Source organism: Nomascus leucogenys, chromosome 22a (genome assembly GCF_006542625.1).
Source record: "Nomascus leucogenys isolate Asia chromosome 22a, Asia_NLE_v1, whole genome shotgun sequence".
Classification (NCBI taxonomy): domain Eukaryota; kingdom Metazoa; phylum Chordata; class Mammalia; order Primates; family Hylobatidae; genus Nomascus; species Nomascus leucogenys.
This window is the reverse complement of record NC_044402.1, coordinates 13,305,327-13,323,034: the sequence shown is the minus strand read 5'-3', so window position 1 is coordinate 13,323,034 and position 17,708 is coordinate 13,305,327. Positions and strand designations below refer to the sequence as shown.

The following is a 17,708-nucleotide window of genomic DNA, read 5'->3' as shown; positions in this document are numbered from 1 at the left end:
AATATTTTAACCTTTGTTTGTTCAGTCGATTGCTAAGGTTGATTGAGAACCTACTGTGTAGCAGGCCTGGCCTAGGTACTGAGGGTGCAGTGGTGACCAGGGAAGTGTGGATCCCTGACTTCCAGAAGCTTCCAGTTTAGCTGGTGTGGTGAGGGTGGGTGGAGATCTGAGAGTGGCCTAAACAGGATCTGTGACAATGGAATTCATGCGTGTGTACCTCCATTCATGAGCGTGCTTATCCACTGATGATTTTGAATGTGGCAGTGGCAGGTGAGAAGGGATTATTCCTCTATTACTGAGCAGATGAGTTGCTCAGAGCTGCCTGGGGATGCAGGAATGATACTCAAACCCCAAGCATTTGATTTAGATTGTTTCCACATCTTGGCTGTTATGAGCAATATGGCCATGAACATTGATGTGTAAGTTTTAGTGTGGACATATGCTTGCATTTCTCTTGGGTCTATACTTGCGAGTAGAATTGCTGGGTCATATGATGTATGCTTAATCTTTTGAGGACCTGACAGACTGCCTCCCAGGGCTGTACCATTTTACATTTCCACCAGCAGTGTTTGAAATTCCAGTACCTCCATATCCTTGCCAACACTTACTACTATCTGTTCTGGGTTCTAGCCATCCTATTATGTGTGAAGTGTTTCATACTGTTTTTTAAAATGCAAGACATATCTAAAACATGATCACTCTAAGGGGCTGGAATATCTTTGCATAATCCAGTATCCAGCAACTATTTCCTGAGAGCTGGTCTGCCCCCGGACTGAGAAATGGCTGTCCTTCTCTCTGATCAGTCCAAAGCCAGATGGCTCTGCAGTTCCTTAGTGAACTCTCAGATGTCAAGTGAGGTTTGTTGGCAGGCCCATAGATAACTAACACTCTGCCATCTCTTCCTGTCTTCCAGCAATTCACGAGTTCCCCACAGACCTGTTCTCCAATAAGGAGCGACAGCACGGAGCCGTCCTGCTGCACATCCTTGGTGTAAGTCGTCCTCCCAGAGTGGTCACAAAACTTACGGCACATGAAGCCTCTCTGCACAGCGGGGCAGAGCCGTGGCGTGTCTGAGATCTTTTATTCTTGTAACACAGCCCAGTGAGGAGAGCAGAGACTGGGCACGTTTTACCCACAAAGAAATGGTGTCTTAAATGTGTTAGGTGACTTACCCGGTGTCACACAACTAGTGGCCCCAGGACCAACACAGGAATGCAAGTCTTTCCTGTATCCCATTTTCTGCTTTTGTAAAACAGGGATGATGGTACCTATTACAGGGTGTGAATATGAGTGAATATGGGTCAAGAGCATCAGTGTTGCGTGGCACATGATAACTCCTACAAATGCTTGCTGTCCTGATTCCCATGACTACCTCTAAATTTTAATACCTTTATGTCACTACGTAGATGGTCCCTGAGTTAGGATGGTTCCACTTACTATTTTTCAGTGTTATGATGTTACAAAAGTGAGACATATTCAGTATCACTGTTCTGGAAGTATAAAGAAACTATACTGTGAATTTTGAAGTTTTATCTTTTTCTGGGACAGTGATACTCTCTCCTCATGCTGGGCAGTCGCACCAATTGCAGCTCCCAGTAAGTCATGTGGGCATGAGCATAAACAAACAACCAATACTTTACAGGGTGCTGTGTTGCCAGATGAATTTGCCTAGCTGTAGGCTAATTAAGTATTCTGAAGCACGTTTAAGGTAGGCCAGGCTAAGCAATGATGTTCAGTAGGTTAACTGGGTTAAATGCATTTTCCACTTAAAGTATTTTATTTATTTATTTATCTATTATTTTTGAGATGGAGTCTCGCTCTGTCGCCCAGGCTGGAGTACAGTGGCACGATCTTGGCTCACTGCAACCTCTGCCTCCTGGGTTCAAACGATTCTCCTGCCTCAGCCTCCCAAGTAGCTGGTATTACAGGCATGTGCTGCCACACCCGGTTAATTTTTGTATTTCTAGTAGAGACGGGGTTTAACCATGTTGGCCAGGCTGGTCTCGAACTCCTGATCTCAGGTGATCCACCTGCCTCGGCCTCCCAAAGTGCTGGGACTATAGGTGTGAGCCACCACCCCCGGCCCACTTAAAGTATTTTAAACTTAAAATGGGCTTATCAAGTTATAACCTCATTGTAAGTCTAGGAGCATCTGTAGTTTACAACTTTGTTGTACTTCTCAAACTTCCCTCCCTATTCAGATGGACCTTGATGACAAATGGTGGAAGGGGGGTCAAGTAGTAATTCAAAAAGAAATAGGGGTTCAAACCTGAGTTACAAGTCACTCTCTGTGCTGGAATAGGCAAACTACAACCCTAGCCAAGTCTGGCTCAATGCCTATTTTTGTAAATAAAGTTTTGTTGGAACACAGACACTCCTATTCATTTCTATAGTATCTGTGGCTATTTTTGCACTTCAGAGGCAGAGCTGAGTCCATGCATCAGAGACTGCCTGGCCCACAAAGCCAAACATATTTATTATCTGCCCCTTCACAGAAAAGGTTTGCTGACTCTATTGTGTGGTGTGGAGAAACGTAGTTGGTTAAGGTTTGCTTCTCTGCTTTGGATCAACCACAGCAAATTTTCCTCCTGATCAGCTTCCCTGACCATCCAGCACCATCTGCTTATATATTTAAACCCAACCCAGTATTACTCTTTGCAAGAGATCATTAAGAAAGTGAAATCTGGAATTCCCACATAGGTAGTAACAACCAGAAAATAAAGAATGGGTGAAGTTTTAATTAACAGGGTAAGCCATTAATGAAAATGAAGACTAGAATGAGGGTTGTTGGCACATTTTGAACGACAGACCTGTTTATTATTTCTATAATAGAGTTATTATCTTTGTTGTTTCTCTGGCTTTACGCTCCCTCACCTTTCACTAAGGGACTGTGGGTGTGGCTAATTGGTCCCATAGTTCTGTGGTCCTGCCTCGTGAAAGTCTTGGCATAGCTGAAATAAAACCTCAGGTTTCTGCTGAACCTGAGTGACCGTGGGAATTTCACAGGAACCCTTTAGAGGAGGGGGGTTACAAGCTATGGCTGGAGAGCCAAATCCAGCTCACCAACTGTTTGTTTGTTTTTTTTTTAAATAAAGAAAAGAGGTTTAACTGACTCACAGTTCGGCATGGATGGGGATGGGGAGGCCTCAGGAAACTTACAATTATGGTGAAAGGGGAGGAGGCACATTTTACACGGTGGCAGGTAAGAGAGATCATGCAAGAGCAGGGAAAACTGCCTTATAAAACCATCAGATCTCGTGAGAATTCACTCACTATCACGAGAACAGCATGGGAAAATCACCCCTATACCACCAATGGTTTTTATAAATAAAGTTTTATTGGAGCACTGCCACACCCATTCTATGGCTCGTTTTTGTTTCACAACAACAGAGTAGTTGTGGAAGTGACTATTTGGCCAGCAAAGCCTAAAATATTATCACCCCCATACCACCAACTGTTTTTATAAATAAAGTTTTATTGGAACACTGCCACACCCATTCTATGGCTCGTTTTTGTTTCACAACAGCAGAATAGTTGTGGAAGTGACTATTTGGCCAGCGAAGCCTAAAATACTACTATCTGACCCTTTACAGAAAAAATTTGCTGACCTCTCGTTTTTTCTTTTTTTGATTTGAATGGGTAGATGAATGCTGACCTCTTCTTTAGAGCACAAAAAGAACCTAGCTTAGGGGCCAGTTTTGCCTGCAGTGCTCCGTGACCCAAGAGATGGAAATCGGGGCGCCATCTTGGCTCATCTTCTCTCCTCATTGTTTTTCAGGGCTCAGAAGAGAGAGAGGCCTTTTGGCCTCTCGGGAGGTGATGTTGGTGGGGATTGCTGTGAGTGTGAATTCAAGTCAGAATCCTAAGCTTTGTATCAGGGTCTCCCCCACCTGCCTTCTCCCCTTTACCCACACCCCTGCTATTTGTTTCTTTTTACTCCTTTTCCCCAAAATGTTGACAATGAGTCAAATCCAGTAGATACCTACCTCAGATGCCCTGGATGCAGCTAATATATCTTCTACTTTATTAATCCCAATGAATGAGTGGTGAACTTGATGAGTATCACTGTTTTAGCTGAAGTAGCCCAGGCTTTCTCTTTTGCAACCAGGACATCCATAGCACTTTTTCTTTGAAGAAAAACATGGCTTCCCCCAGTGCTTAGAGCAAAACCCATCTCTTTTCTGTGGGTCCTGGTCCTTGCCTCTCCCTCCAACCTCACATTCTCCGTTTTCCACTCTCTCTATTCTACCTGTTGTTCCTCAAGTGCATCGAACACACTCCTACCTCAGGGCCTTTGCACTGCTGTTTCCTGGTAGATATTTTACTGGCCAATTTGCTTCTTTGTTCCCCACTAAGGTAAGTTATAGGAGAGGGTTTTCCTGGCTTCCTCACCACCGTATCTCTGATCCCCTCGGTAGTTCCTGGCACATAGGATGAGCTCAGTGAAGCCGTGCTGGCTGCTGAACGGAGGGATGGGCCAGAGAGAGGCTCCAGATATAAAACCATTTTAAAACTGCTGATCTGTTTTACTTCATCATGAGACAGATGCTGAAACCAAAACCTAGAAAAGTTTCTTATCCAAAGTCACATGGCAAGTCAGTTCCAGAACCAGCCTTAGAATCTGGGTCCTTTACTCCATGAACCTCCGAATGTCAATGGCCTGTGAGTTTTAATGGTGCCAACATTATTAAGTAGCATCCCAGGAAACGCTGGATCTCAAGTTGCCGTTTGTTTTGGCAGTGGATGGGCAGTTCGTCACTTTAATGCCTTCCCTAAAAATAAAGGGAGCAAGTCAGGATTGTTATTATTATTTTAAATTCTTAAAATGACGGTTCTGAGTGCTTTCCTTCTTGGCTATTTGGGTTAGATCTTGCCTGTTGAGGGCAGACTCTGGTGCTAGGAGAGAGAGCTGCTGCTTTAAGAAGAGATGCTTGAGAGAGTAGAAAAAAAAGTGTTTTTCCTGCTCTCAAATTTGCTCACCACATTCTGCTTCAACAAACACACAACAAAATGCGTGTGGGTTTTTTCCCCACATGCCAAGAATTCAGCAGACACCAGCTGGGTGTCCTCTAACTCAATTCAGTTCTGACACCGTACCTAGAGACAGCGGCAGCTCCCACCCACCAAGGGCTCAGTCCCACAAAACTGCTGCTTCTTTAGACGGCAGTTGCAAACCTAAAGTTATTTTACCTGTGCTTCTGAACAACCTGCTATAAATCAGCGTTCCCATGACCCCCTCTTTGCGCTCAATTAATTTGCTAGAGCGGCTCACAGAATTCAGGGAAACACTTTGACTTCCATTTGCCAATTTATTATAAAGGATATCACGAAGGATACAGGGCCAGGTGCCTTGGCTCACTCCTGTAATCCCAGCACTTTGGGAGGCTGAGGTCAGAGGAGCACTTGAGTCCAGGAGTTCAAAACCAGCCTGGAAAACATAGTGAGACCCCCATCTCTACAAAAAATCATAATAATAGTAAACAGAATTAGCTGGGTGTGGTGGTGTGCACCTGTAGTCCCAGCTACTTGGGAGGCTGAGGTGGGAGGATGATGAACCCACAAGGTAGAGGCCGCAGTGAGCCAAGATGGCACCACTACACTCCAGCCTGGGTGGCAGAGTGAGACCCCGTCTCAAACAAAAAGGGATACAGATGAAGGGATGTGTAGGGCGAGGTATCGGGGGAAGGGGTGCTTCCATGCCCTCCCTAAGCGTACGACCCTCCAGGAGCCTCCACATGTTCAGCTATCGGGGAAACTCCTTAAGCCCTATCCTTTAGGGTTTCTATGGAGGCTTCATTACATAGGCATGACTGATGACATCATTGGCCACTGGTGATCAATTCAACCTCCAGCCCCTCTCTCCTCCCTGGAGGTTGGGAGCTGGGGCTTAAAGTCCCAACCCGCTCATCCTGCCTTGGTCTTTCTGGTGACCTGCCCCCATCCTGAAGCTACCTAGGTGCCCCCAGCCACCAGTCACCTCACTGACCTGCAGAAGACATTCCTATTATGCCCGAAGTTCCATAGGTTTCGGGAATTGCGTGCCAGAAACCAACGGCAGAGACCAAATGTATGTTTCTTATTAGATCACAAGAGGAATGAGCCCCAGTGGCCTGAGTTTTCATCCCCTCTACTGCTCAGCATGTTATCGCCGCTCTGGGCCTCAGTTTCCCCATTTGCCAGTAAGGGTCCTAAGGGAATGAAATCTATGGTGTTGGAGTTTTCCTGTGTGCCCCACTCCGTCCGCCTGGCCTCTGCCCTGGCAGCCTGGTTTGGGGCGCGGTGGGCCCTTCGCAGCTGCAGCAGGGACCCTCACCGGCCCTGCCTGTCTCCTCTCTCCTTTGCAGGCTCTGTATATGTTCTATGCCTTGGCCATAGTGTGCGATGACTTCTTTGTTCCGTCTCTAGAGAAGATCTGTGAGGTACGTGGAAGGGACTTGGGACACCTTGGTGAAGCCTTGAAGATATGTGGGACATAAATGCCAGGCCGAGAAGGCCAGGGATGGCGTGGGGAGTATGCTGGTGGCAAAGACTGTCACACCGAGCACTTAGTGTCTGCCCCATGGTGAAGCCTCGCCGGAAACCCTCAAATTAGCCTTGGTGGATGGCAGCCTATCCCAGAACTTGGCAGAAGAAAATGCTCCCGGTGTGAGATCACTACCGAGAACCACTGGGTCCACAGCAGGCTGTTGGCATGTGTGTCCAACCTGGCTAAGTACAAAGCCCAGGCAGGCCTGCCAGCTGCAGTGGAGCATTGCCTGTCACCAGCTGCAAGTGGCAAGTGACAGGTGGGCCCACCCCCACCCCGCCAGGGAGACGCCAAGCTGCAGCGGCAGGGAATTCCCCTCTGTCCTGACCTTTGCAGGCTGGTGTTTTCTCCCCACAATTATTTTGTTAGTTTTTTACTTTCTTTCCTTATTTCTCCTCATACACAAGATCCCAGTGTATCTCATTGCTCCATCTTACTCTTGCCTTCTAGTCAAGGAAGGAAATTGACTTCCATTTGCAGCACCTCCTGTGTGAGGAATGCCCAGGGCTTTGCCACCCTTCATCCCTGTGAAATCTCCCACGTGTTTGAGGCCATGTCTTCATGGTGACATTTGCAGCTGGGAAGGCGGGTTGTTCAGGGCAGGTGATTCCCCGTGACTTTCCCCCTGCTGGGCCCAGCTTGGGGAGCTCATTGTCCTTGCAGAGTTGGGACTGGCTGCTTTGGACCTGGGCCCCCCAAGCAGTGACCTGGCAAACTTGTGCAAAGGCCTCCCCTTACCCCACATCCCCTCAGATGGAGCCATGTGCTTGCCTCCATCCAGACGCTTGTCAGTGAGGGAATGGAGCCAGGGGAGGAGGGTGAGGAACAGAGTCTGGAAATGCCCACTGGGATGATCGTGCGGGAGGGTCACCCACGGCCCCTGTGGAGTGTGCGCTGCAGCAATGGCGGTTATTAAAAGTGTTGTTGCTTCTGCCTTCCAGAGGGGGCCCTTGGGAAGGATACAGTCAGCTGATCCTTACTGAATACACACCTAGGACCCACCCACTAGGCAGAGAGCTTGGGGAAGCCATAGCAATGGGGTTGATGGGAGCCTATGGAAGGTGAAAGGTGGATGACTACAGTGTAGGGCCGCATACAGTGGAGGCGCATGCACCCCATAGGGTTACCTGTATCCCTAAGGATGGAGGTGAGCAAGGGTGGTGGTCCTAGCCCTGTAGGTAAGACCGATGTCAAGGGCTCAGTGAGAGACATTAAAGGACAGGGGAGCCAAAGGGAGATGGGGAGCATCTCTCTTGGGGGAGATATCTGGGAAGGCTTCATAGAGGAGGTGGCATTGGGACCAGGTTTCAGAAGTGGGAAGGAGTTTAGCAAGCACAGAGGGAAGGGAAGGGCATTCCAGGCGGAAGGAATGGCCCGGGCAAAGGCAGGGAGGAGGGAGGACAGGAGGCAGCATGGTTTGGGTTCTGCTGAGAGTTTTGGAGATCCTTTGGGAGCAGAGCCTCTTCTGTGGAACCCTGCTTTTTGGCAGGGTTAAGGTGGCCAGCTTCTGCCCTGGAGATCAGTGCTGTGCCCCCACCCCAGACTCCGTCAAGCCCAGAGCTCTAACCCTTCTGAGGACTCCTCTAAGGTTAGCTGACCAGTGGGTTCCTTGGTGGCCCCAGAACCCAGGGCTGCTCAGGGATACTTTGGGAGTTGGGGCTGGTGGAGGTGAGCCCTGTCCTGAGGGGCCTTCTGAGAACCACAGAGTGGGCACCTCCAGATTGGTTTTCAGGCAGACCCTCAGTCTCCATGGTTTCTCCAAACATTCAAAGCCTCCATCACTGCATTTCAGATCAGAGGATGGGCTCTGTGGCCAGACATGACCTGGACAGGCAGAACGGGCCCCAACCATGAGTTCCCACCCTTTCCCGTGCCAGCTTAACCCTGGAACCAGCACCTCTGGGTCTTTGTGGGCCACTGGATTACAGGCCTGCCGTAGAGAAGGACTTCCAGAATGCAAGGCCCAGCTGCGGGCCAGAGGCCTCCAGATCCACAATGCTGACATTCTCATTGAGGCCCCCAGTACCCAAAACCAGCACAGAAGGGGATGGTCACTAGACTAGTGTGCTCCTGCGGAGCACCACTGTGTGCCAGATGCTGTTCTAGGCACCAGGGATGCAAAGATGGGAAAGACCAGCTGCTGCCCTCATCATCCAGTGAGGGAAGGCAAGCGTGTGGACCACAAACCCTCATGTGAAATTCACATTTCAATAACAGCAGATAAAACACATCATGTATCTGAGGGAAGTCACTAGCTGAGTGGATGCATAGGAAGACTTGATCAGGGAGACATTATTTGGTCACAGGCTTGGAGGACAAACCGGAGATAGTTAGGGGAGGAGGAAAGGGGCTCTGAGTGGAATGCCTGGTAGAGGCTGGAGGGCAGATGGCAGAGGGCAGACAGCATGTGCCCAGGGGTGAGAGGCTGCAGGCAGACGAGTTTGGCTCAGGCTGCAGCACTGCCCTCCTGCATGCCCCTTGGCTGTGGAGCGTCCAGTGATGTCCAGTGCCCCCACGTCACACCCTGAGGGTCTGTGGTCACTTCTGTTTCAGAGACTCCATCTGAGCGAAGATGTGGCTGGAGCCACCTTCATGGCTGCAGGAAGCTCAACGCCAGAGCTGTTTGCATCTGTTATTGGTAAGAAATCCCCTCCAGCCTGAGACACAGGATCTAGAGAGTCCGTTTGGTGCCAGAGCAGTGGGGGCATTTGTCAGCTCTGAGCCTCACTTTTCTCATCTGTAAAATGGAAGAATTCAAGAGGCAGTAAGTAGACTGGTGGTTTCTTGGGGGCATGTGGTAGAGTAGGGTGCTGAGGGGTGATAAAAATGTTCTTTTTAAGGTGATAAAAATATTCTAAAATTAGATTGTGGTTTTGGTTGCACAATTCTGTGAATATACTAAAACCACCAAATTGTATGTTTAAATGGGTAAATTTTGTAGCATGCACATTATATCTGAATAAAGCTGCTCAGAGAAAAAGGGAAGATTGGAGTAGCTGGTCCCTGGTGGCATTTTCACCTCCCTGGTTCTGCCACTGCTTCTGCCATTCTCTTCCGCTTCACAGGTGCTCTGTTTGATAGTAAAGCAACCCACTTTCCTGTGAAAGGGGGACACTGAGGAAGGGGCAGGCTGGGGACGCGTGGCTGAGGCCCAGGGTCTGTGTGTTTCCTTTCCAGGGGTGTTCATCACCCACGGGGACGTCGGGGTGGGCACCATCGTGGGCTCCGCTGTGTTCAACATCCTGTGCATAATTGGAGTGTGCGGACTGTTTGCTGGCCAGGTCAGTGGTTTCTCCCCGGGCCTGGCAGACGCATGCCCTGAAGTGTGGGGGATGAGCCTCTATGACAAGAGGTTGGGGTAGCAGTGGGGACACCCACAGGACAGCTGAGCTGGATTCTGGATACATTTGGGGCCTGGTTTTGGCCTCCCCAACAGGGAGCATGAAGCTGGATTGTCATTGATTCCCCATTAGATATCCTCAGAGCCCCAGGGGAAATGTTGGACTTGACCTCAGAGAGGCGGGCTCATGAGTGAGGCCCTGCCTTGCAGAGGGAGATGGAAGTGGGCAGCCAACTGTGCGTGAACGTGCCAGGATCGGGTGGAGAGTGAGAGCCTCTGGCCTCTGCTATGAAACACACACTGTTCTGACCTCAGAGGAATAGAGGGCAGCTTTGCCATGGCTTGAGAACATGACTTGGTTTCATTCTGTTCCCTAAATATAACAAAGAACAAGTGTGGCCTGGAGTTAGGAGGAGGAGCTCTGTGGGTGTGCCCTGCACTGTAGGGGGAGGAGGCCTGGGCAGCTGCACCCCCTCCCCGCTTCCGCACTTATAGCAGCCACGTCGGGGCTCTGCCGGCAGGTGGTCCGTCTAACGTGGTGGGCTGTGTGCCGAGACTCCGTGTACTACACCATCTCTGTCATCGTGCTCATCGTGGTGAGTTGCCCCTCCGCCCCCAAGGTCAGGTTGGCTGGGACCCTGCGAAGGCACAGGACCCCTGCCCATCTCTGCCCCTGGCACTGTGACCAGAGAGGACTCACAGCACCCAATAGTGGGGTGTGCCAGCCACTCACTGTGGTCACAGTGACCAGCCCCCCACCCCCAGCACTGTGCCTCCCTTTCCCCAAAACTGCAGACCCAAAACCTCTCCCACAGAAAGCGGGAGATAATAAATCTTTGTCTTAAACTGCTGAGAAACTGGTCAGAAATGGTACAGCTGGGTCCTGTAGGCCAGGTCCTCTGCTGGGCTGCAGTTAAGGCGTTAGCCAGGGTAGAATCATCGCAGAGCTTGGCGGGCAGGGCTGTGCTTGCAGGGTCACTCACGTGGCTGTGGGCAGGCCTTGGGCCGCTGGCTGTTCCACAGGGCAGCTCTTAGCTGGGTGGCGGGCTTCCCTCAGAGCGAGGGCCAGAGGCACCAAGATGAAAGCCACAGCCTTTTCCTAACCTGCTCTCAGGAGTGATACCTGCCACGTATGCCATATTCTGTTTGTTAGAAGCAAGTCACCGGGTGCAGCCCACATGCTAGGGAAGCATGAATGTCAGGCAGTGGGAGCATGGGGACCCCCCTACAGGCTGCCTACCACACCCCCCAAAAAATAGATGTCTGCAATGATTCTGCAGATAAAACAATCTACAGATATATGATTTCGAAAAGGTCAACATATGCCCTAACTATAATATAAAGGAGAAATGTAATCTATAATAAAATAATACATATTTCAGTATGTAAATGTTTTGGCACGGAGATGCCAGGAGATCCAATGAAGGGATTGGTTCCCTCCCACACAAAAACAATCTCTGAGACCGTCTAGTACAAATGCAGATTGATGCCCAAGTGATGGGCTGGCACCTAAGCCCCGTGGGTGGTGCCGATGTTGATGATGTCATTTTCCACAATAATGAACGACTCCTGATAAAATTCCAAACAGAGCAAAGTATAATCATTCCTTAATTTGCATGACAGTTACCTTACTAGAAAATTAAGGATTCACTAAAACAATGTAAAAACTCTTTGATTTATAAAATGAAGTGAAGGCTGGGCACGGTGGCTCACGCCTGTAATCCTAGCACTTTGGAAGGCTGAGACGGGCTGATTGCTTGAGGTCAAGAGTTTGAGACCAGCCTGGCCAACATGGTGAAACCTCGTCGCTAGTAAAAGTACAAAAATTAGCCGGGTTTGGTGGTGCATGCGTGTAATTCCAGCTACTTGGGAGCCTGAGGCAGGACAATTGCTTGAACCTGGGAGACGGAGGTTGCAGTGAGCCAAAATCACACCACTGCACTTCAGCCTGGGTGACAGAGCAAGACTACATCTCAAAAACAAAAAAAGATACACCCTCCAACACACACTTGCACACCATATATACACACACACCCCATACACACACACATACACACACGCACACACACTTAGCTATCTTTCAGTCTTTGAGATTTCTTGATTATAGCAACTCTATTCCATGAATAAGGGGAGGCTTCTGCCAGGTTAGCCCCCAGCAGCTACTTGGACTGTTATAAAGCACAGGACATATCTCTGGGGGTGGCCATGCTAAGCTGGGGCCATGTAATACAGTACACTGCTGGCCTAGGCGACACTAAGGAAAAGCCTGTAGGTGAGCAGCTCAGAAATGGACCCATAAAACATATAACAAGGCCAGTATAAATTGGCTCTGGGTGCCTGGGTGTCTGTGCTTGTTCTTGTTTGGAAATAAATATGTCCCACCCATCTCAATGCTGTTTCTTTTGCCTTACAGTTCATATATGATGAACAAATTGTGTGGTAAGTTTTTCAAGTGTATTTTTCATTGTTCTTTTTTGTTGTTGTTTCCAGTATCCTTATTTGTTGGGTTCCCTGAATCTTTTTAAAAACTATTTTTATAAACTTAAGCTTATTAACTTGTGAAAGTAAAAAAAAGATGTCATTCTAAGCAATCATGCCTTTCTTTATCCTATCAAAGTGAGAAAAGTTGTTTCCCTTTATAGTCCCATCCTGCTAGGTATCACGATATATTATAAAGCAAAAATTCTGAAAACAGTATGGTATTTTGCAAAGGGATAGGCATAGGCCAATATGGAATGCAGTAATGGGCCTATTTCTGGAATGGGGGACATTGCAGAAATGTCATGATAAGGCAGTGAGTTAGGAGTAGAGTCTTGAATGCTACAGGGACAACTGGGAACCCACACAGAACAACACAACATCAGATCCCTACCTCACACCTTATACAAGGGTAAACTCCAGATGATTTAAAGATATTACTGTAAAACTGAGACTTTTTAGAAAATGTCAAAGAAAATATAGGGACTCATCTTTAAGAAACTGAGGTAGGAATTGGTTTCTTAATGAAGATACATAGCCGGGCATGGTGGCTCACACCGGTACTTTCAGCTACTAAGGAGGCTGAGGTGGGAGGATGGCTTGAGCCCAGGGGTTTGAGACCAGCCTGAGCAACATAGTGAGACCCCATCCCCCAAAACAGATACATAAATCACAAACTTCTGAGGAACAGGTTGATGTTTCCACTCTATTTGATAGCATGGGAATGCATCTTACATTTGTAACTCATAAAAATTTTCTTTTGATTGCCAACGATTCAGAATCTGCGTGCATTCTGTATTTTTTTTTTTTTTTGAGACCCAGTCTTACTCTGTCGCCCAGGCTAGAGTGCAGTGGTGCCATCTCGCCTCACTGCAACCTCCTGGGTTCAAGCGATTCATGTGCCTCAGCCTCCCAAGTAGCTGGGACTACAGGTGCATGCCACCACACCTGTCTAATTTTTTAATTTTTTGTAGAGATGGGGTTTCACCATGTTGGCCAGGCTGGTCTTGAACTCCTGGGCTCAAGTGATCCACCTGCCTTGGCCTCCCAAAGTGTCTGGATTACAGGCTGCGTCCTGTATGATTATTTATGGAAATAGAGTCAGACAATCAGGCCGAGGGCATCAGCCACCTGCCCTGAGCAGCTGTGTGCTATAGGCCCCCAGAAACCTGGTTCTGGTCCTCTCCTGGCCCCCAACCTGCTGTGTGACCCCAGGAAAGCCTCTGAACTCCTAGGTCTCATTTTCATCATCTGTAGACAGGGCCGGGATGGCAGTGGTTCCATGATCTGGAGGTCAGCAAAGGAAGAGCTCCCAAAACAACTGTAGCCCATGCTGGGCACGCAGGGGGCTTTGGTTTATACATGTCAAGTGAATGAACAAACTAAAGCTTGTGTGCTCCCCCAGGGTCTTGTGGTCAGAGCTACAAAAATCCCCACTGCTAATGGGATTGGGTGGGGTGCACCGGAGGGTAGTAATGGTTGCATCCCAGGAAGACCCCAACCCTTCCATGCGCAGCATAAGGCCTGGGAGGCTCCTGTGCCACCTGCCGCATATTCAGTCAGCTCTTAGGCCCTACTTCCGGGACTTGGACCCCTTTCCTCCCACACCCACAGCTTCTCTGGCTCCTGTCCAGAATCTTGGGTGACCACAGGGTCTCTCAGGGTCAAGTTTGTGTGACTTCAGGCCACTAGCCTCTATGAATCCTGGGACATGGTGGCCCTAGTCGCTCCTTTTTCTAGGAAGCTGGGGGAACCCCACCTCTGTCCTGCAGACCTCTATGGTTGAGAAGAGACCCCTCAGCTTTTCTCGCTTGATCATCAAGAGGGCTGCTGGTGGCAAGATGGCCACAGGCTGGGGGATCTCTCTCACATGCCCGGGTTCTGGGCCTGGCACTAGGGGCGGGGGAGGTAAAGACTTCCCGCCCTCTCCCACTCCTGGACACCTCAGTCCCAGCCTTCACCTGCCCCGGGCCCCGAGCTCTAACCACAATCTCCTTTCTCTCTTTGAGGTGGGAAGGCCTGGTGCTCATCATCTTGTATGTGTTTTATATTCTGATCATGAAGTAAGTGCCCTTTCTCCTCCCCGGGGCTGCCGACGCCTTGCCCCACTGCCTGCTATAGCCTTTTGTGACAGCAGGGAGAAAAACATCTGTCAGATCTTTGTCCTTTTAGGCCAGCCCCAGCTCTCTAGTAGACACCCTGCTGGGGGACAGCTGGAGTAGGGGAGGGGTGTCAGATGCTGTTCCGGGGGTGCCGTCCACACTGAGGCCAGGGGAGTCATGCTGGTGGCTGATGTGTAGGGGATGAGCCTCTATGACAAGAGGTTGGGGTAGCAGTGGAGATGCCCACAGGACAGCTGAGCTGGATTCTGGATACATTTGGGGCCTGGTTTTGGCCTCCCCAACAGGGAGCCAAAGGGACCCAACAGGGACCACAAGGCTGCTCTCCAAACAAGTAGCATGCAAGGACCTCCTTCCTGCCCTGCTCTGGGCAGCTTCTCCATGCCCCAGGGTAACCACTAGCTTATGCTGTCTCTAGAAGCCTTCTGATAATTTAATACCACTCTTTTCAAAAAGCCAGGCAGGTCTGCCCCAGGCTTCATAAAATGCCACTTCTCAGGGCCAGTGCTTTGCACAACTGCAGCACCACTGATAGTACTGAGGATGCAAACTCAGGCTATGCCACCTTGAGCCCCTCGAGAAGCTACCCAGGTCAGAACCATCTCAAAACTACCCATGAGGAATACTATGCAGCCAGAAAAAGGAATAACGTTCTGACAGGCCACAACATGGATGAACCTGGAAAACATTATGCTAAGTGGAAGAAGCCAGTCACAAAAGGACAAATATTGTCTGATTGCACTTACATGAGGGATCTAGAAGAGCCAGACTCATAGAGGTGGATCAGAGGTCAGTGCAGGCTGGGGAGCAAAGAAGGAGGAATTAATGAATAGTGGGAATAGTGTTGTTTGGGATGATACAAATGTTTTGGGAATCTTGCTGATGGTTGTAGAACAATGTGAATGTAATTAATGCCACTGTATTGTGCACTTAAAAAGGGAAAGTAGTTAGAATGGTCAATGTTATGACATATATTTTTCTCCCACTGCGCGTGCACGCGCGCACACACACACACACACACACACACACACACACACACACACATCCCTACTCATGAGCTGAGCCACGTTCAGGTTTATCTTCCTCCTCATACCTCGATACGTAATTAAAAAGAAAGACAACACTCTGGGTTTTATGAGGACATAAATCCCACATTTATATAAACCATTTATAATGTTTTATAAAGATGGGTGATAAACTGTCAGACTGCAAGAACATTGTCCTTAAATGATCTCCACTCTGAGTGCCTTTCAGCGAGAGCCCGCCTGAGCTTCTTTGAGATGGAGAGACTCTTCCCTCAGGGGTGATGGCAGTGCTGACTGTGAGTGGTGCAGGGGGTGCCCGTGAGCATCCCGGGAGCAAGATCTGCTGCTGGGGGAGAGAGGACTGGTAATGCCTGCTGCGAGCCTGCCCAGAGGCGAGGCCGAGCTTCCTTTATTAGCACAGGCTCCAGTAAGTAGGCCTCGGTCATTTTCTTAGGTGAAAGTTCTCTCATGCCTCCAGGAAGCCCATCACCAGCTCAGTAGGAGCAGGTGCCACCAGACAACACAATGTTCCCAGGTCCCTGTCAGGAAACTGTCAGCCCAGTTGAAAATCAGAGGCTCCACACCTCCCCTGCCACCCACCACTCCTGCCACCCACCGCTCCTGGGCTGTGCTGACTGCGTGCAGGGATGGGGTGTGATCCGCCCCCTGCCCAGTTGGTGGGACTCCTTTCCATTGCCCTGACCTCCTGCCTCCCCTCACTTCCAGGTACAACGTGAAGATGCAAGCCTTTTTCACAGTCAAACAAAAGAGCATTGCAAACGGCAACCCAGTCAACAGTGAGCTGGAGGCTGGTAATGATTTCTATGACAGTAGCTATGATGACCCTTCCGTGCCATTGCTGGGGCAAGGTAAGGCTGAGCAGACAGGAGTGGGCAGAAATGTGTCCTGGAAGCCACTCTCTCCTTCTCTTTTGTGTACACACACACACACACACACACATCCTCTCACAATGTCCCCCCTCTAAATTGTCACTCTCTTACCTTTGACCACAGGTGCCCTAAGTGAGGAGGGACAGTCAGTATGGGAGATGGGGTTTGCTTAGGTGGGGCAGGGGTGGAGGGAAGTACACCAGGAAAGAGAAAAACCACAGCCACGTTTCTGGGCGCTTTCCCACGCCTTCTGGGGAAGACGTACAGCTTGTTTGGCTCTTCAGAATGCAGTGGTGTCCCTGACCCATGTAAGGGCCCACCACAGGCAGCTGAGGAGCTGGGGCAGCAGAGCCAGCCTGTGCCTCCCTGCAGTTTCTCAAATGCCAGACCCAGTCCTGGATGGAGAATGGCTCTGGACAAAGCACCGGTTCTCGGGCTGGGAACTGTTGCCCGGAGGAAGAACAAGGCCAGGAAAGGCAGACATGAAGCTGAGCAGGCATCCCCAGGCCAGCCTCAGACAGCCCCACCGGGGAGCCCCTTCCCCTGGGGCAGCAGCCTCGTTCCCCCACGGCTCTTTGGCCCCCTTGTCCGGGAACTGGGGGTCTGGGCCTCCAGAGCCATCTCCTGTCGTGTCTTACCGAATTCTCTGAATCATCTGGGCCTGACTGCTGGCTTCCTTGGAAACCTGAATAATCCAAGGCCAATGACCAGGCGGCTCCCTTTGTTGGGGCAGCTGCCAGGAAGGAGAGAGCGTTCACTCTAGCCCAGACCAGTGGGAGAGCAGGGGCTGGTTCTTGCAATCGGTATGGAAAAACAGGTCTGACCTCCACCCACAGTGTTGGGCAAGGCCTTCACCAGGTGAGCGCCTTGCACTGGTGTCTGGGGGCTCTTTCCCCCCCATTCTCCATGGCCTGGGGCTAATCACCTCCTCTTTTAGGTGAACTCTTTTGTGATGTTAGTGGTGGGATGGAGTGGTCTCAGATGTGTCTGGGACATCTGGCGGGGGCAGAATCTGTATTTCTGGGCCCCTTCTCCAGTCATCATCCTGGAGCCGATGAGGGCAGGGGCTTCCTCCCATGTGCATTTTGGGAGTCTGTTCTGCCCTGTCTCAGGTAACCCCCAAGAGGGAGGAGTCTCTCCGTATAGAAGGAGGAAACCTGCTAGGGTGGCGGGGTGGGGTCCAGGCCACAGCCTGGCTGCTGAGGCCCACCCACAAAGGACAGAGCTGAGGAGCTGATGAGCATGGAGTTTGGTTCATGTTTCGTGTTTCATAAATGCTGAGCAGGCTACCCCAGGGGAAGCCCGTTTCCAGGACACCCTCAGAAGGGG

The 17,708-nt window shown here is 49.9% G+C and overlaps 1 protein-coding gene across 2 annotated transcripts in view; it reads left to right on the top strand.

Annotated features, from left to right (window-relative positions):
* The window catches only part of SLC24A4 (solute carrier family 24 member 4), a 172,226-nt gene that overhangs the window by 106,170 nt on the left and 48,348 nt on the right, over window positions 1-17,708 (top strand). Inside the window, exons 3-10 of one of the 2 annotated variants that reach the window (XM_003260899.3) lie at window positions 914-990; window positions 6,345-6,419; window positions 9,080-9,164; window positions 9,704-9,807; window positions 10,388-10,462; window positions 12,280-12,305; window positions 14,354-14,407; window positions 16,216-16,301. In XM_003260899.3, coding sequence (XP_003260947.1) covers window positions 914-990; window positions 6,345-6,419; window positions 9,080-9,164; window positions 9,704-9,807; window positions 10,388-10,462; window positions 12,280-12,305; window positions 14,354-14,407; window positions 16,216-16,301 — 582 coding nt within the window. Of the gene's footprint in view, window positions 1-913; window positions 991-6,344; window positions 6,420-9,079; window positions 9,165-9,703; window positions 9,808-10,387; window positions 10,463-12,279; window positions 12,306-14,353; window positions 14,408-16,215; window positions 16,359-17,708 lie in introns of both variants that reach the window. The other variant, XM_003260898.3, reaches the window with a different exon arrangement.